General features: G+C 35.0%; 1 protein-coding gene across 1 annotated transcript; it reads left to right on the top strand.

The window, feature by feature from the left end:
• Positions 1 to 5,897: 5,897 nt before the first annotated feature.
• Positions 5,898 to 20,311, top strand: LOC103713990 (acyltransferase-like protein At1g54570, chloroplastic). The gene is given in 14 exon segments (XM_039125049.1): positions 5,898 to 6,488; positions 6,491 to 6,565; positions 6,703 to 6,754; positions 9,175 to 9,230; positions 11,403 to 11,561; positions 11,682 to 11,786; positions 11,870 to 11,976; positions 13,481 to 13,602; positions 13,973 to 14,081; positions 14,520 to 14,653; positions 14,743 to 15,112; positions 16,364 to 16,477; positions 19,050 to 19,132; positions 19,271 to 20,311. Coding segments are annotated over 14 exon segments (1,968 nt in total). The 5' UTR covers positions 5,898 to 6,304; the 3' UTR covers positions 19,569 to 20,311.
• The last annotated feature ends 225 nt before the right edge of the window (positions 20,312 to 20,536 follow it).

The following is a 20,536-nucleotide window of genomic DNA, read 5'->3' as shown; positions in this document are numbered from 1 at the left end:
GCTGAATGACCCACAACTGAATACTCATGTAAGTTAAGGTCGAGTAAACATGGAAGCTGCCTTGGATGGAGAAGATACTAAAAGCTAAACAAAAGTTTAAGCTTTAGTACTGAGCAGCGAGCCATTGATGATGTGAAGCTCTTTTGTATACTGACATCGAGGCTTACGTACTATTTTAATTTGCTTTTCCTTAGTACTCCGCAAAAATATGAGGATTAGGCCTTAAGATGTAGATGGCATATATCATTTGTGGAGGGCATCCATCGTTCAAGAACAACGGTCCGATCGGACATCTTGGAAAGTAAGCTCGATTCATGGAGCTGGGTTTGGGACAGAAGAATGTCTAAAATTAAGGGAGATGTAGATGGAAATGGGTCAAAAGAGGTAGGAGTTATGCAATGTAGGAGCATGTTCCAATAATGGTGGTGGCAACGAAAGAATGGGTCAACAATTCAGGTCACGTAGTGCCAAGAAAAATAGAATGGGGGCTATGTGGTTGAGCGCGAGTTGGGGCCATGAAAAAGTGTGCTCATTCATGAGGGGTTCATAAGGTGTTTTTCCTTTAAGACCCGATCAGAGAGGCCTGGTTTATGAGATACACAGCTGCATTGAAGCCTACAAGCCAAACAAGGTTGAAGCTTGAAGCATGATAAAGAGAGAAAGTCTCATATTTCAATTGCATGCCCTATTTTTCTCTCATCAATACCATTTTTTCTGGGGTATCGCTTTTTTTAAAAAAAATCTGCAATATTATTTTTAAACATACTTAAAAAATAAATTATTGAGTATTAGAGTTTAGCTTGTTTTCAATAGGATCATAGGGTTTTTACGATATATTGGAAAATAATAAGTGTCCTATATTCTTCATAAATTGCAAGTATTAGTTTGCAGTTCACCTTTATTTTTCCTATCAATAATTCAGAATATTCTTTGAAGGCGTGATTAATTGATACAAAATAGAAATGCTAGCCAAGAGTACATATCAATACTAGGTTCGGTTCTGATTCCAAATAAGAATGTACAAAATCGATATGGGCAGAATCTCGATCACAGATTCAATCAGATTTGTACTTAGGTATCCTAAAAATTATACATCATTAAATAAAATATATATGATATAAAACTCCTAAAAGTTTATGTATTAAATTACCATCGTTACTCTATAATCACAAGATAAATGAAATATCTATATTTTAAAGAAACCTTTTATGAAAGAATTATATAAGTATAGCAATATGTTGAAGCTATCGATATTTCTAATATTTTAAACAGAATAGTTTTGAAGATATCATAAAGAATAAAAAAAGTTACTCATTTTTTTTATTTTCAATCAAAAAAGAAAATGATTTAATATTTATAAAAAATAATTATTAAAATAATAAAATGGCCATAATATACTCCAAATAAGTATATTATATAATGCGAATAAGTTTTTAATAGAGCTTGATAATAAATCCTAACTTTAATAAAATATATAACTTGTGTCATGGTGGCTGGATGGTGCTTAGCCAATTAAAGGATTATTAGTTTGATTCCCCCTCATGAGTGGTGTATAAAATAGCCCTTCTAGGTGCCATTGGATTAGGAGTGATTTCCTGGCTCAAGATTGCTGCATGAATGTCTTCTTTAAGGATGAGCCAAAGTTCTCTGGAAGTGGAGAAACCAAGAGCTTGGTGAGCAGGTAATTGAAAGAGAGTTGCATTGATGCAACTCACTACAAAGCATTCTCACTGAGGATTAAGGATGGTTTTGTGGTCTTTTTGGCGACTGTTCGATGTGGAGCAATGAGAGATCGATCGATGTATCCGATGAGATCGGTGCCGATGAGGATCCAAGTTAATTACACACTCATGTCCGCTAATCGCATGCATTGCACATACCAGATAATACTAGCATTTGGCAACATGTGAGAACATGGTTTGGTTTAAGTCCAAGTTAAGATCCACTTCGAGATTGAATTAGAGAAATCCAGTTTTGAAATCACAGCCATTCGTGAAACAGGTGATCATTTGTGATTTATCGGCATGTGTCGCACACGGGTAGCACATTGGAAGATGCTCGTAGAGCTCACCCACTTATGGGCTATTTTGTGGTTCATGGATGACTATGTTTGCAAGATCTGGTTCAACGCCAAACTAGAGAAGTTCCAAACTCAAGTTCATTGGCAAGTGAAAGTTTTGGGTCCAAGTTCGAACTTAAGACCTCTACTCTGATACCATATTAAAATCACCAATTGTCCCAAAAACTTAAACTAATAGAATGAGATAAATTTATTTATATATTTTATATTTTCTTACATGATAAATGAGATACTACTAATTGAAATTAAATCTTGTAAAAGAAAAAAAATAAAATGATGAATTGAAAATAAGAGTCTGAGAAAAACATATTTTTGATAGGAATGTTGCCTCCAAGATAAAGATGTCTCTTGAAAAAGAAGTCATAAAATCTTGCATGCATTTCGTGTGTCTGGTGCTACTTCGCTTTTCATTGATTTGATGGTAGCTGTTTTTGAATAGAACCAATGGGCAGGTGCATTGTATATGATCACGAGAGTAAAAGTACTTCAACGGGGACCATAATCTGGAGCTCAGAAGGTAAGCATCAAGATATGAGTTTACTATATTTTATATAGGTTTTTTTTGCATGAATATCCTCGTAAATATCGAATTTTACATGAATATCCTTCCAAATTAAATATTTGCATACATATCCTCGTAACACATGTTTTTCCATTCTATCCTTTTTTTTTTACATTTTTGTTTTTGCATATATAACCCATGCTATCTAATAACGTTAAAAATTAACGGTTTCAAATTAAAATAACTAAAATACCCTTAATGGGTAGGCATGCAAATAGATCGTGATTCCGATAGCAGGAGAAAAAAACAGGGACACTAGCATAATTTTAAAATTTTATTTTATTTTTAATTAATATAAATATGATTTTTCTTAACACCATTAGAACAACCGTCATATTACGGGCATTTGTATAATAACAGAGATTTATGAGGGTATACATGCAAATATCAATTTTGGAAGGGTCTTCATGCAAAATCCGATATTTAGAAGGGTATCCATCCAAAAAAACCCTTTTATATAATATAAATATATGCATACATACTTATATATATATACACACACACCCCAAAGATGGACTATGTTTTTTTTCCTCGAGAAACAAACGAGAGTATCGACTCTTCTTAATTCCAAAATCAATAACAAAGAACCATATTGTTGATTACGATCTATATTAGAAAACATGTCTAGAAACCAAAACTTATATACTCCAATGATTTCTAATATACATGTCATGTGCATTCCTAGTTACATTATATGTATGCCATTGAGTTACATTAGTTTGACCTAACTTTCTCGGAGTGCCACGAAGCTATATATATATAGATATGCCATTGAGTTACATTAGTTTGATCTAACTTTTCTCGGAGTGCCACGAAGCTGGCCCTTTATTTTTCCTCAAAAGGATATACGATCATAGTTTGATGCAATCTTTTCCTTTGGAAAAGCAGGCCAGCTTAACGGGCAGTATATGGTTCTTTCTGCTTGGTTGCAGCAATAGGACGTAAGGCTGCCTTCTTTTTTGTTTGGTTACAAGTCAGGCCACTTTCATTATAGGCACGTAGCACGCTTCATGGCCACCCGTTTCACTTCTCTCATCCTATATATCTCCGTCGCCATCCACAGAAGCTTAGGAACAGTCAAATGTTTATCATATGTACCATAAAGGAATTTATGATCATTTAAAGAGAGTTTCTATAGGAGTTAAAACATCATACGAATTTAACATAAGCAACATGTTGGCCCCTCCTAAGTTGTGACCACCTCATTATCTAAAATCTGAGAGCATCGTGCATGCACATATTTTAAATTGCCATATCCCATAACTCTCTCTCTCCTCTCCTCTCTTTTCCTCTTCTCTCTCTCGTCACTCACTCACTATGAATGATTCAGCTGTGTAAATTGAACCCGAGAAGAATTTCCATACATTATATTGTGAACTATAGTCCCTACATTTTCTGAGTTTCTTTTCTTTTTCGATACACACATTTTAAGTTTTTTAATAAGAAGATAGATCGCACAAATCTAGTAGGAATATTTTTAAAAATTAAAAAATAAACATGATGGAAAGAGGAAGGATCACATAGCAGCCCAATCAGCTGCACGTGAGTGAACAGAAACTTTTTTTATATAGAGTTTGAAATCCTAATTTTTCATCGTCAGACCGGCCCCAACTCGTAAGCGACTGAGCGGTGCCTAAGGACTCGCCCAAAAAGCCCACTGCACGAAATACATTAAAGACAAAATGAAAAAGAAAAGGCTTCTGTGAGTTTGCCTTAGGCCGCCCTACTGCAGAAAAGGTTTAAAGATAAAATAGCTTTAGGCCCCTAAAGACATTTGGCCGCCCAGTAGACTGCTCACAATTTACCAAAATTGTGAAGGAAGGAAGGGACTGGTCACCACTGATTCCCGCTGAAACCGGCTTCTGTGTCCTCTGCGAAGCCAAAGTGCAGTACTCCTTCCCACGCCGCCGGGCCCTCTCGCCGACCATCCCAGGAAGGCCATTACAACATAATATGCTATTATAACTGCATCTTAGTCCTAGCAGCTACTATTTATTTTAACCATTGTATGAAAATTGCTAGCTTTAAAATTAATATCTTAACAAATGCAGAACTAGTGATGCAGGTGTATCATCTAATTTTTGCCGTTATTGGTAAGTCTAATTAATAAATATATAAAAATGCATTATTTTTTTTCAGAAGTTTCGATCCATTGGGAAGACAATTATGGATTTTTCACAGTAGTGAAAATTGATAAACAAATTTGTAAAAGAACTAAACTTAAATTCTTAATTAAGTAGTATTATATAAGTTTGTATGAATTTAATTATAGTTGCATGACTATGGCTAGTAAGGAGGTTAATGTATTTATCCAGTTGGATTCTTTGAAATTGAGATTGAATCAAAGTGATCTAATATAGTATATCGATTTTGAGTTTTAGAATGGTTGATAATTAAATAGGATTCACCTATTCGGATAAAACTCCATCAAACCATCAACCATTTTGCGATGGATAACCATCGATCGTTCTGCAAAGATGAATCACTAGTGATTAATAGCCCATCACTTTGGTTCAATCCTATAATTCCAGCTCAACCCTGCAAATAAAAATGTGCTTCATTTTCACAAGAAAACAATCATACTATTTGTATTTTCAGTGCAAAAACAAATAGTAAAATTAAGATGCTATTTGGCATAAAAAAATAAAAATTATGTTTTTGATTTTTCTAAATTTAAAATAAATATATTGATATAATTAATAATTTTTAAAATATAGATACGATGTTAGCAAAAGTGACGATAATAATAATCGAAGATGGTGATATCTTGATGGTGTCAATGATGGCAATGCTAATAGTATGGTGAAAATGTAGTAATAGTAGCAGCGGTGCTGATAGCGGAGCGTAGCGGAGCACCAATATGAAAGTGGCAAAGGTACTGAGTATTTATGGAGACAATAATGATGGTAATAATATGTTGAAGGCAATCATGGTAATGTAGAGCAATGGTCATAGTGGATGGGGTGGTGAATTTTTTGAAATATTGGAAAGAAGATTTTGTACTTCCATTTTCCTAAAAAATAATATAATTTTAAAATAATAATAATAATAACACTAAAAGTATTTTTTTATCTTGATTTTTATTTTTTAATTTTAGAAATGGTGAATAATAAAAAAGATGCCGATCAGGTTACCTTCGTTTGCAAAAATTATCCTCGAAGGTATGGCTGCAATTATTCCTCTGTTGTAACGTGGTTTTATTACTCGCAATTCCGCATTCCATTTATTTCCATGGCCAATTCTCCCCTCTGCTCTCGCCAAATCTTGTCCCATTTCGCTTCCCTTGGCCCACCTTCGCACACCGCGGCCTCTCTCTCTCTCTCCCGCCATCCATGGCCATCCCACCCTCTGCTCTCCCCAAATCGTGTCGCATTTCGCCTCCCTTCTCTTGGCCCACCTTCGCCCACCGCGGCCTCTCTCTCTCTCTCTCTCTCTCTCTCTTCTCTCTCTCAATCATTCAAAACTTATATCTCCAACATTTCCCACCATCTACTCACTTCGCCGACCTTCCCCTGTTCTCCTTCCTCCCATTTCCTTCTCGGCCTCTCGCCATGCTTCTGTCTTCCGCGCAACTTCCCTTCCTTCCCCTCCGAAACCCAGCATCTCCGTTTCACTCCCGAAGAGGTGTCGGCTCGCCGCGGTTAGCGAGAACCAAGTGAAGCATGCGTCAAGTTTGGAGCTTGATCGGTCTCGGCCCGGAATTGGAGGATTCCCATGCCGGGAAGAAGGCGAAGGCGCCGGGAATCGAGGCTGGAGAATTGAGCGTGCTCTATGATGATGGATTCGGGGCGAAGAGCGTGAAGGACTACGTCGACATGGCGAAGGAGATCATCAAGCCCGACGGGGGGCCCCTCGCTGGTTCTGCCCTGTCGAGTGTGGACCGCCGATAAAGGACTCTCCTTTGCTGTTCTTTTACCTGGTAGGTTATAAAGTTTACTCCTTTGTTAAGGAGATTTGTTTTTTTTTTGATAACACGGAGCAAGTTGGGGCAAAAAAGTTGCAACCTTAGGATTTTTTGGGGGAATCCACGAACTAAATTTTGATGTCTTATGGTCTGCAGGTATTGATGGCACTGGAATGGGACTCGTTCGGCATCAAAAATCACTTGGAAAGTATGTTGTCTGTCGAGCTATTTTTTAGAACTCGTGTAATTGTTTACTTGCACACATAAAGAAAATGAGAAAAAATCATGTCTAATTCTAAATTGAGGCATTTTGTTTTCTAGAGATTAATCACTGTTATAGATATGTCTGAATGCATACAGTTAAATTGATAACTTTGACTCCTTGTTGATATTTTGCAAGAAATAATTATGACCAGTGTAAGACATTATGGATTTAGGAGTGAATTAACAACTCATGCAATATGTCTAGGGGATTTTACTTTTTTGTAATGTACCCTGAATTAGTACTATATTCCAATATTGGAAATGGCAAGGATCATTTATTTTAATTTCATCTTATGCAATAGCCGCTACATTGATCCCACGACACAAATGATATTCCTAATTGGTCAAATAGTACTAATATAGAGATGTACCAGTATCTTGTTAACGAATATCTAATATCTGTACTTTCCCAGTTGAAACCTGTCAATATATGGACCCTGAAAGTGACAATGTGTTTCATCACAGCAATTAGTGATTTCCAGATTTTCAGTGGCACAGGTTTTACAAAGATAAAAGGAAGAAACAAGAAAAGATTAAGAAAAGAGAGAAAGAGGAAGCAGAAGAAAAAGGGAGTTCTCAAGGTGGAAAATAGATGGGAGAAAGAGCGCTGTTTGGTTTAATTTGCTACCCTGGCAGTCCTCTATTTGCAGAGGTTGTTCTTTCCAACCACAATTGAGGAAAAATCATAGGGAAAATTTTATCCCATATAGGTGACCGATTACATGAATGCTATATTAGTGCCTAATTCACAATTAAAATTCTAAACTAGACCTTGATTTACAATCAACTATTTATGCATGAATCAACCCATGATAGCTATCATGTAGTGCAGAAATATTATTTAGTATTGCCACAGTCTTTCATCACATTTTATAGAATCTTCGCAATCTTTTTTAAAATATTTCAAGTCTCTCGAAATGGAGCATTGGTCTCAGTCAAATTAGAGAGCTATGTTTAGCATAACTGCCGACCGGATCTCATACCGAGCGAATAGTGTGGAGATCTTGTGGTTAAACCACCTTCTTCAATAAAATATCAGTCAAACCTCGACAAACTTGCTTCATTCATGAAACACAGATCTCTAGGCAATATATAGCAGCTTGGTTCTCAGACAGTAATGGAACAGAAAACATGCTCAACATGTTAGCTCTCATGTAGTTGGAGTCATAGATTTAAACTCAGTCTCTGCACTAGAGAAAAATCCAATGGTTGAAGTGCATGTAATCAGAGGTAGACTGTTAGTCAGATGGGCAATTTGAGTTAGTGCATCTTAAAACTTCAAGTTGTCCTTATGCAGATGCAATCGGAGGTAGATCGTTTGTTGGATGGGCAATTAGATTTAGTGCATCTTAAAAACTTCAATAGGTCCTCATTCAGATTCGTTGAAAACACCAGACCCCTTGTAGGATCACTATTAAGGTTCCATAAATGCTCTACTTGATGGGCACATAGTCTCAAGTTGGTTTCTACAGGGAATTCTATTGCTTGTCTCCAGAAAGTGTTACAGCATAAGTCCCACCCTTGCATGCTGATTGTGCATCTTTCTTGGAATGATGCTACTTCAATGCCAAGAATAAAATGAAGCTGCCCTAAATCCTTGATTTCAGATCTTTGCTGCATAAGTTTCTTTAAAGTATCAATCTCAATCAAATAATTATTCTATATCATTGAATAGGCAATACGCATAAGTGCACAACGTGTCAGTGAGAGGTTCTTCTGGGGAATAAAGATTGATCAAGTTGGCTGCTTATATGTCCAAGTTTGAAGAATAGATGGCTAAATTTGCCAAACCAAACATCCAGAGATTCCTTGGGTTGATCTTAGGAGGCAAATCCAAATACACTTCTTCATGTAAGTCAGCATGCAGAAACACATTCTTGACATTTAATTGGAATAACGTCTATCTTAGATTAACTGCATTACAGATTAGTCCTTAACAAAATTTAATTTGATTGAGATGAAAATTTCTTGAAAAAAATTCGATCGATAAATGTGATCGTAGCTTCACAACTAATTGTTGCCTTGATATTTGATAATCTATATCCCACGACATCGTATTATATGTTTTCCTTCAGATATGGCTACTAATTCACAGGTGTTCTTCTTTCTACATACCTCCATTTCATCTAATATAGCATTTTGTTAGTCAGAAATATGTGCAATGCTTCATTAACTGACTTGGGAGTAGATATAGATGAGATAAGAAAGGTAAAGTTTTTATAAACAGGAGAAAGAGGCATAAAATAAACAAAGTGATTATACGATAAGAAGCACATTTTCCTTTCTGCTTCCTAATGCATATACGTATGAATTCACACATAGTAGTATATATTTATGGGCTTACTTGTTTTTCTGATGATGTAGGGTTTTTGAAGTTTGGTGCTTGCACGTTCCAGTAAATGATCGAACACCATTTGAAGGTTTTGCTCTCTTCTTTTCATATGCCGAAATGTTCTAGTCGAGCATTTCATCTTTAATTCTTTTCCTGACTATTTGACTTTCTATAATTAATTATTATTAAATGTTTTCATATCGGACCAATATAACTCTGTTTCTTTTTTTTTCTTTTAAGAACTTTCTTCTTATGCTGATTATTTGCTTACACATCAAATTGTAATTTATATATCTTTTTTAAAGAAAATAGATAATCAATTTTCTAGTTGTTATTATCAGTGCCATCAAGATTGACAGAGATGCAACTTAATGTTTGCTGTATGTATATATCCTTTTTAACTATTTATAATTCCTAAAACGAAAAATATCACAAATTGGTGATATTAATCACACATAATGTTAACAGCAACATAGCTTATTTGCAATGAGAATTACACTGTCCTTGTTATGAGCGGTACATAACAAAATTAACTAAAGAAGAAGAAACAACCACATAATGCGAGAGCTAAAGTGAGTGATCTTTTCATTTGTAAATTTATTTCTTTTTTATATTAAGCAATTAACTGAAAGAATAGTTTCGTTTGTCCGTGTAAGAAAATAGTAAGATAACTCAAAACACTGATGATTACTATAAATTTAATAAAAGGTATCCCACTTGATGAATTCTATTACTTTAGTCTTTCGTCTACAGTGGCTTTAGACTTGCACTGTCGGTACCCATTGGTTACATCAGGCATTCCAACATGGAAAGCTTTGAACTATAAGGTTTAAGTAATTTTAAAAAATATTTATTCTTGAATACTTAATCCAACATTAGCTCAGTAGGGGTGTTTTGGTTTCTTTTTTTAATATATCTATGTATTTATTTTTGGAAGACCAGCAAGGGTTTTCAAATGATCAGTTGATTCAGAATTCGATGTTGTTTTCTTCCGTTCTCATGTACTCTAAAAAATTTAATAAGAAAATTTTCTTGTACTTTAGAAAGTGATTCATAATTCTGCGTTGTTTTCTTCTATTCTAATGTATTCTAAAAAACTTAATAGGAAAATTGTCTTGTACCTTAGAAACTTGCTTTTCTTCTTTATGTAAAAGTTTTGTGACTTTCTTAAAGATTCTGTATATTATAAGGTTCTTTTTTTAAAGATAAAAATTTTATGGAATAAGAGAAAGATAAGTTCTTCTTTTTGAGCATGTTAGATATTTCAGATCTCTATCATGATTAATGTTGAAGAAGTTCGCACCTTCTTTATGAAAAGGTGTTTCCTAAAATTTAAAACCATATGATTACAACCCATTCACAAATGCAAGTAGAATTTGTAAAACTATTAAGCAAATTTTCCTTAAACTTTATTGATCCATATTTGAGCTTCCTTACCTGATTTGATTCAAATAGTCATTCTTCATAGTCAAAGCTAGAAGATAGAATTAAAATATATAGATGTAAAAACCTAGGATCTTGCCCAAAAAGGCTAGATGGAAGGTATTATTTGGGTTTCTTGGCCCTGAATAAATTTCCAAGATCTACCTTCAATACATAATCGATGTAGGGCTAAACACATGTCTGCACGGGTTCTTACATACTCCATCTATTTAAGTCCTGGCGGCCTCATCTATTCAAATCCACTTACAACCATAAATCCATTCACAAACATCATAATCGGCTTGTGTTCAGCTCAAATAGGCTTGTGCTACAGTGTCTCCTAGTCCACATGTCACAAAGCAAGACCATTTTAATTTCTTTTGTAACAACCTAGAATCTACCCAAAAAAGCTAGCAGATAGGTATTATATGGGTTCCTTGATCCTATATAAGTATCTAAGATTTGCTCAGTGCATAGCCAATATGGGACTAAACGTATGTCCGCATACCATGCTTTATGGCATACATTGTCTAGGCCATTCCATCCATTAGCACAGTCTTTTAGCAGCATCATGAATTAAACTATCCAACTTCTCAATGATACCCTCTTTTTGGTATGCATTGAATTCCATCATTGTCCAAATATTAGAAAATTAAGCAAGACTTTTGTTTACATTTTTCATGCCAAAGTAATCATACATCTACTTTGTCAATTTATTACTTTTCTATATGTTTATAAGTACTGAAAGGCAGTTTCCATTTTGAGTGTGTTGTTGAACAGAATAATTTTCTTTTTGAATTTCGGTGAGTTGATTTTTTTCTTATTTTTTTGCACGAAGGACTTGTGAAATTCGTGGAACGGTCGGTGAATTCTGAGCATACTATGTCTACAAATAAGCCAATATACCTTGTAGGAGATTCCTTCGGGGGATGCTTAGCACTTGCTGTTGCTGCTCGCAACCCTACTGTTGACATTGTACTGATATTAGTCAATCCAGGTTGGTAAAAACTATGCATAAAACCTGTTAACTTTATTGTCCATAATTTTGAAAATCCTCCTTCATTATCTGCATTAATTATTCAGTGATGGTTACTGATGTATTTGCCATTTTCTTCAGCAACATCATTTGCCAAGTCACAATTGCAGCCTTTATTTCCTGTCTTGGAGGCACTACCAAGCAACCTCCACATCACTGTTCCTTACCTTCTTAGCTTTGTCATGGGTACTCATCCGTTTCATTATTTTTATTCTTAATCTGCAAAGTTTATGGTGCTCATTGTTAGATTATTTCTCTCATGGCAATAGGTGATCCTGTGAAGATGGCAATGGCCAGTGTTTCAAAAGACCTTCCTCTTCCACAAACATTCGAGGAATTGTCAAAACGTCTTACTTCTTTGTTACCTATACTCTCAGTAAGATAACTCTAGGTCCTGCTGGAACATCTTTTCATTATGTTTTTCTGTAGTTTATGTTACATATCATTATTATGCAATAAGTTGAATAGATAAATTCTTCTTCATTCATGGTAGTGACTCCATGCCCAAGGTTGAGTGCCTTAAAAAAATGTGAAGATTCCTAAATATGTTACGCAATCATGATTACTCCATTGTACTTATCTCTTGTTAGTTTCCATTTCTTCATCTTCTTTCTTCAAAACACTTTGTCTTAAAGCCTTATAGAAGCCTAGAAGCATAGATTCTAGGATACATTTTTCTATATAGATATTTTTCTGCTCTGTAACCTTTTAAATTTATCTGTAAGTTAGTCAGACCTGCTCTAGAAGTTACAGCAAACCAGAGATTTAGCTTGCTCCATCACAAAATCAGCCACCAGAAACCAATTATAGCCTGTTTGCTAGGCCTTACTCAACTATCAAGTGATCTCCAGGAAAATCATCTTTATTAGTTTCAGTGGGATCCATATATCAGATAAATTGAGATTCCTTAAATTATACTTGGATTTTCTAAATTCTAATATCATAGACTGTACCCAAATAAATCCTGCATCAAATGGTCAGATAGATAAATTTCATGGATCAATGTTTTTAGACAATTTGTGTTTTAAGGTCTTAATGTTTTTGAATTCCTCTTATGCTGAATTCCTGAAATTAGAACCTTTATATTTTAAAATCTTTAACATTGGTCATTTTGAAGAGGATCAATTGCGAGTATCTTAGGATGGAGTCCCTTTTAACTTTTTATATTTGTAACCTTGAAGTAAACATAAGGTATGATGCTTTATAATTTTTTTCGCGTTAATTCTTCTATAAGAACCATTTTTAAGTTATGATCTACATTGAGTAATCAACCCTAAATTAACACCAAGGTATGTATAACAAAATAAATCCTTGGCACGATATTAGTTTGTGTTGGTTAATGTAGAACTAAATTAGTGACTAGGATGATGCAAGTATCAAGAACACACCTTTATGAAACCTTGCATAGTGAGTATAATAGAGGAAAATCTATCCAGTCCGTCATCCTATAGTATCGTATTTTTTATGTTCGTTCATAATTTGATATAGTGAACTTTATCATCATCTCCTTTAAGTGATTTTAAATTTTAAAACTTGATAAAGTCCTTTTTTGTCAAATTAGTTTTTTGCTGTCTTTCTCGAAATCGATTTTTGATATGCATTCTGAAAGTTGTGAAGGCCATTGATTAAAATAAACCAGAGGGTGCATTTTCCATCTCTTTAAGAAGCATATATAGTGATGCATTTTGCATGTTATGCATCTTCTTCACATCAGGCTTTTTCTCTCTCTCTTTTTTTTAAAGCCAATTGTGGTTGTAAATAAAGAAAAGGGAAAAAAGTCATGTATGGGTATTGTGGACCTCAAAAATGTCTCTATTAATGTAGGACTCTATGTTAGGTTTTAGATACGGTGGTTTCTTTTAATTTTTGTGTGATAACAGGATTTGGCAGATATTATACCAAGGGACACTCTTTTGTGGAAACTTAAGCTTCTCAAGTCAGCTTCCGCTTATGCCAATTCTCGTCTACATGCTGTAGAAGCTGAAGTTCTACTGCTTGCCAGGTTTCTTTTTTCTGTGATTTTCTTCCGCTTTTATCTTCTTTCAGTGTGTCCCTGTTAACTCCTTTGTTCAAGCATCAATGACATGAATAACATCCTTACCCATCTGATCTGATAAAGTTCTCCTATATGTGCCTAGGATGTCATATTTGGACTTATTTTCGGAAATATTTGAGCAATGTGTTAGGAGAAATTTCTTTAACATTGACACTTATCCGAGTATAATATGGAACCAGCAAATTTATGAAGACAAGTTAGATATTGTATATGTGGTTTTTTGCCAACTGCTTAGATGCAAGTACCTGATTTGATTTATAACTCAAATTTTATCTCTTCTTGTGAGTTCATATCTGACTGTATACTCATGATTTAGTGGAAAGGACAACTTGCTACCAAGTGGAGAAGAAGCAGATCGACTTTGGAATTCACTAAAAAATTGCAGAGTTCGATACTTCAAAGACAATGGTCACACCTTACTTTTGGTCAGCGAACATTTCTAGTTAAATCCTTATCACTCATTGTAGAGTTGCCCTTAATTGATATATTAATAGTTGCCAGTATTAGTGATGGTGTCAATTATGTTGATTCTTGCTTAGAGTTATCATGCTAGAACGTGATATTTATTTAACTCTTTCGTTAATACCTGAGTGCATGAAATATAGAAATAAGAAAGTTTTCTCCAGTTTATGAGTTTATTAGCTTTGTCAAAAATTACAAAGTTTCATATTTTTCATTCTTCATTTTGCAGAAAGATTTCTAGTATGAGATGTAGGCTGAATGATACCTCTCAGTAATTTCTTCCTTTCATATTTATTATTTTAGAAACACTCAAATTTTAAATCAAAGAAAAAACAGAAAAAGTTTAGTTTCATTAGCTGACAGTGAAACACTCAATGTTTGAATCTGTTGTGATGATGCAGGAAGATGGAATCAATTTGTTGAGTATAATCAAGGGTACCTGCATTTATCGTCGTTGTAGACAACATGATTATGTCACAGATTACCTTCCTCCTACTCACAGTGAATACAAAAAACATATTGAACAATATTATAGGTACATGTTCCATGTTCTTAGAATAGTTACCAATGCTCAACCATGCAAAGCATTTTCATACTGTTTCATCTTATGCTGAATAACTACAGATGGTTTCTCCTTGCAACAAGTTCAGTCATGTTTTCAACTCTGAAAGATGGAAGGATAGTGAAGGGTCTTGCTGGGGTTCCTGACAAAGGTCCTGTCTTGTTAGTGGGTGATCACATGCTGATGGGGTTTGAACTTAGCCCACTTTACAGAGCATTCTTGAAAGAGAAGAATATTATAATTCGGGGCATGGGACACCCAACATTGTTTTCAAGGAAATTTGAAACTTCACGACAGGAGTTCTCCTACTTTGATATGATTAATATCTTTGGTGCATTACCTGTTGCTCCAATCAACATGTATAGGCTGTTTTCAAGAGGATCATTTGTGCTCCTTTATCCTGGAGGTGCCCGTGAGGCTCTACATCGGAAGGTGTGCTAAATTGCTTTTTTCACTTCATTATTAAAGATATCTTTGATCATCTAACTTTACTGTGCTATGTATCAGTACATAACTATAACCATGCTATAGATAGATATAGATAGATGGATGGATGGATGCCTTGCAAATACATTGACCACACATAGGCTTATAGGATAAAAAATTGGGGATATTTTCTATATGCCCTTTAAAATTCCCTTGTTTACTTATTTACCCTTTAAAAACACTGATAGTGCATATATGCCACTCTTGATGTCTAAAATTTTACCTATGCTGTTTGTTTCGTGCTGCATTCACTTCTGTCGGTCTAATTTTAGCTAGATTAAGAGCCGACATAACTTGTCCATTGACTATTTTTCCATATGCATATTGTTTGAAAACCTTAAGGGAAATATAGGAAATTTTGTGCCTGTGGCACATGCATACTTCTCAGAATTAGAAGGATTACTAAGCAACTAAGCACTATTTGCAGAGTATATGTTAAAAAACATCTACAAGGTAACACAATAAAATAATTTGATAATGTCACTTTTCATTTGCAGACTTAATCAGCCCACAAGGGCATATATGCAAGTTTCTGATTTTAGAGTGGCATACATGCAAGTACTTTAGAGCGGTATATGTGTAAGTTTTGTACATCTTGATATATGTGCCCAGTTCATTTTCTATAGGTCTACAAGCATATTGGCTCTTTTTATAGGGTATATATACAAATTTCAGAAGTCTGGAAAAAATTTAAGGGGCGTCCGGATCAGATGGTCAGTAGAGGTGCAATACTAAGTAATTCATGATTAGATGCAAAAATTAGAATTGTCTCAATGATTATTTGCAATAATGCATAATCATGGTTTGACATATGCAAATGCAGAGAATTCAGACCAAATAGAAGACTGAGTCATGATATTTTGTCATGATGTTTTGCATGCAGTAGGCAAAACTATATTAGCCTATTCTTTTTATTCTTCAACCAGTAAGTGCATGGAATCGATGTATGAAGCTTGACCAAGCCCTAATGGGAATAGTGCGTTGATTCCAAAATTTTATTTTAATTTCCATTTAGCAAAGTTGAATTGGGGCCTAGGGCCATTTGCCATGTCTCAAAGACTTAAACATAATGCACCAACTAATATATGAGTATACATTTGGGGATCATGCTGGTTAGTACATGTTGTGATGTATATCTACTGTTATAGGCCACTTCAATTCTCTAACAATCAATTTTGATGCATGAATGGTCGGCAGGGTGAAGAATATAAATTGTTTTGGCCAGATCGGCCTGAATTTGTGAGAATGGCTGCTCGATTTGGGGTCACGATTGTACCATTTGGGGTTGTTGGAGAAGATGATGTAGCAGAGGTAAAAATTTCATTTAGTTTGGTAGAATTCTACTAAACAAATTTTAAAATAATGCATATTTTTGGAAAACTATTGTCTAAAAAATAAGGATTCAATTGACAGCTTGTGCCGGTTGGTACATGCCATGCTGGGCCAGTACCAGCATGCAACCTTGGATTGGTATATCGTCGAGCTGACTAAGTGCCTTTGCATGAGCATTTCGTCCCAACATGTGCTGTGTGTCAGCCAAGGTTTGAAGAACTGGCTGTACCACAGTATGGTATTCCTAGGGATGTAACAGAGCCAAGCTCGATCAAGCTTGGGCCTAATCAATCTCGGTTTGAAATCAATTTCAAGATGGAACTCTAAGATCAATCTTGATTTGTTTACATAACTTGAACCAAGCCAATCATGAGCATAATTAATCCTAAAATTAAGTTCAGCTCAAACTTGAATAAAACATTGATTCAAGCTTGATTTTAACTTGGTTCAAGCCTGTTTTAACATTTAATTGATTCAAAAAATAAAAGGAACTAATTATAACCTGGATCCAATGATCCACTGTCTATATAATATATAATATACATATAATGTATAATATAAAAATACAATGCATAAATATATTCTAACCTTATTGAGCCAAGCCTAATTAAGCTGGAATGATTTCTGACTACTAGGCCTGAAATTAATTCCGAGCCTGTTTTGTTGGTTCAAGCTTTGGTTAGCTTCAAACTGAGCTTGATTCAAGCTTTTCTCAAGCTGACCTCAAGCTGCTTTGTTTGACAGCCCTTGGTATGCCTTATACTGAGGCACACTGAGGAATGTACCATGGCATATGGGTCCATGAGTAGTTACAGGGTCATACATAGTGTGCTGGTACATTACCAGTATGCCCCTGTTCCATGATTCTTCAAACCTGTCAGGATGATACTATAAGTGTTCTGCTGGCCATTTTACCAGCATGCCCCGTGCTGGCAGCACTTAGATCCTTCATGATTGTTTCAATTTGATATTGTGACAAGATGTCAATTTCAATTTTGATCTATATAAATATCAATATCCATGTAAATGACTTCTTTTTTGTTGACTCGTTTACTCCATTAAGGACTACTGTAAGTTGCTTAAAAAATACAGTAATAAATGTTGTCAAGGGACAATATCAAGTGCATGAGGCTATGATCCTATCAAACAGTAATCTAGTAAAAGTTGCTCCCAAGGAAAAATTAGGTTTAAAACAAACTGGAAATTTTCCTAGATTTACAATACAATTGGTTAGATCATAAGTACCCTTTTCCTCCTGTGAGATTACTAATTGCCAAACTATTGATCTTTAGACACTCATCTAACATGCTATACATTCTACTCTATACAATGTCCTGGATATGCAAATATCAGGCACTTTTGCTATTCAAGCTTATGTACAGAAGATAACAATAATGAATTTAGATAAGTTGATTAAAGCAGAATGCCGTCAAATGATATCTGCACTCAAAAAATACACCACACTGGATGAGTGAGTTGTTCAAATGAAACCATGAGCTCAAAAGGAAAGGGTCGTGAATTTAACCATTTTTTTGTGCTAATATGAATCTAGGCTGCATTTGACGTCAGTACCACATCTCTTGTTTTTAGAAACAAAAAACATGAATTCATTTTCTACCCCAGTTGTCTGAAGTAAGAAGCATATTTAGTAGCTATAATGATATATAATTATAAACATACATACATAAATTCATAAACACATACATGTTACATACTTACATGCCCATATGCATACATGCACATGCACATATCCATACATGGCCTAATAAGAGTTCCCATTCACCCAGACCTAACCAAAGGAGATTCCAACTGTTGGATTGCATTGTTGTAACGCCTAGCATCACTGCAACAGTTGAGTGTTTTGGTTAAGAATTTCATGAGTATCCTACTATCCTTTTGTTGTTGAACCATTGTGAATAGTTCTCGACTTCTGGCACTTATTACTCCTACCATGGATAGATTTTGAATCAACAGGGGGGGAGGTTGTGTTGACTTATATCTTCATTCTTGAGTCATTCAAGTGTTTTGAGGATTCCATAAACATTATCATACTGTCTTGTTGGCCAGCTATGTCATAATCTCAGGTTGATTTGATACCAAAACACTAATCATTTCAATTTTCTCTAGGTGATAAAGAAAAACCTTTCCAGCCTTTATCTGATTTTCTCTAATGCAATTATGGTTCTCATATGATCTTGTGATCTATTTACACTAGTTATTGATGAATTTCAATGCGCAGAGTCAATCAGTTAGCAGTGTACTGTAATCCAGACCCTCTAACTTTGTCAACCCAAACCTCGCCAATCATTCTTTACCATTCATCAATATTGTTTTGTTAGCTTTGGGGGCTCTCTTTTCTGTTATGTTAAGGATGCATCTTTGGCTCCTGTTACCTTGCTAATTTATCACTTGCAGATAATTTATTTACAGTTGAGGTGGTCAATATTTTCAGCTTTTCATGGCTAAGGCTCTCTTTTTTGTTTTCCCGTAGAATAATTCATGTTCTTCTAAATTCTATTTGTTGATTAATAGCTTGTGAATATGTCGACAGTTGGTTCTCGATTACAATGATCAAAAGAGCATTCCATTTATCCGAGAATGGATGGAAGAAAACAATAAAGATGTAACTCTAAGGTATCCATTCTGTATCGGTTGTTCGTAATTATTTAGTTGAGATGGTTAGTCTTTTCTTATCTCCATGCTGTATAACTATCAATGGAGATTTCTCATATTGCTAAATGCATGCTAAACAGGAGCATTCCTTGGTTGTAGGTCTGATTCCAGTGGGGAGGTATCTGAGCAACAGCTTTATCTTCCGGGACTTCTCCCGAAATTACCTGGGCGTTTTTATTATCTATTTGGGAGACCATTTGAAACACGAGGAACGGACATTCTAAAGGACAGAAGTAAAGCAAATATAATGTATATGCAGATTAAATCAGAAATTGAGAATATACTTTCTTATCTGAAGCGAAAGAGAGAGGAGGATCCATATAGGAGCATCATACAGCGGACTCTATATCAGGCTTCTTCGGGTTCCTCAGCTCAAGTCCCCACCTTTGAGCCATGACGGTCTTGGATTGTAAAGATGCAACTCTTGCTCTGATATCTATATCACACTCTCGGTTCGATCATGGAGATGGTAGTATTTAAACTGCATAGTCTGCAAAGCATGAGCAAAGAATTCAGCATGGGTGCAGAAAACTGAGAGTAACAACAGAAAGCATGCCATTTTCTTATTCCAATAAAGTTGAGGAGAAAAGCAGCCTTGCTAATTGCATCCGAAATGATAGGCTTTTTGGCTTAGGATACTCTGCTGATAGAGTGGTATGATAAGCTGACAGTCTCTGTTACTCAAGATAGTGGTAAGTGAGATCGTGAAGTGGTTAATATTCAGAGATAAGGATCGGTAGTTCTTAGCTGCTGTTGGGTTAATATCAAGCTGTTAATGATCTCATTGCATGCTGTAAAGCTGCCAGTAGTCCAATAAACATATGCCTGCCAAAACAGCAAATTCTCCAATTAACATTAAGGAATATTACGTTTCTTTCATTTTATCATCAGCCATGACCAAGAGAGAGATTAAGAAGGAAAAACTTAAAACTGAATTCTTGATTGTGACAAATTTTGGCATCTTTTGAGATCAGAAGAGATAGGTGAATAAACGAATTTTGGTAAATCATGGATTTTGCATATGATTGTGCTTTGTAACAAAAATAACAAGAATGTCTACTTTATTTAATTCCTCATTTTGTATGTATTGGTCATTATATATCATTCATAATCTTCAAAGTATCGTCACATTTATGTAAAGGTGCATTATTCACTGGACTCCGGCTCAAAGGATTTGTTGGACAAAATTGTCTTGCAATATCTGATGTGTTAAAATCGTTCTTAAGGACCTTATTTTACTGAAATCACCTATAGTTTGCTTCTATTGTTAATTGCAGTTCTGCAAGTCACCACCTGTTTCACCTCCACCTTGTGGGCTAAGCAGCTATCAGAGTGGAAAAGCTAACATGGCAAGAAACTTGGCTA

The sequence above is a fragment of the Phoenix dactylifera genome, chromosome 1, assembly GCF_009389715.1.
Source record: "Phoenix dactylifera cultivar Barhee BC4 chromosome 1, palm_55x_up_171113_PBpolish2nd_filt_p, whole genome shotgun sequence".
NCBI lineage: Eukaryota > Viridiplantae > Streptophyta > Magnoliopsida > Arecales > Arecaceae > Phoenix > Phoenix dactylifera.
The sequence above is the reverse complement of the archived record's forward strand: the minus strand, read 5'-3'. Positions and strand labels throughout refer to the sequence as shown.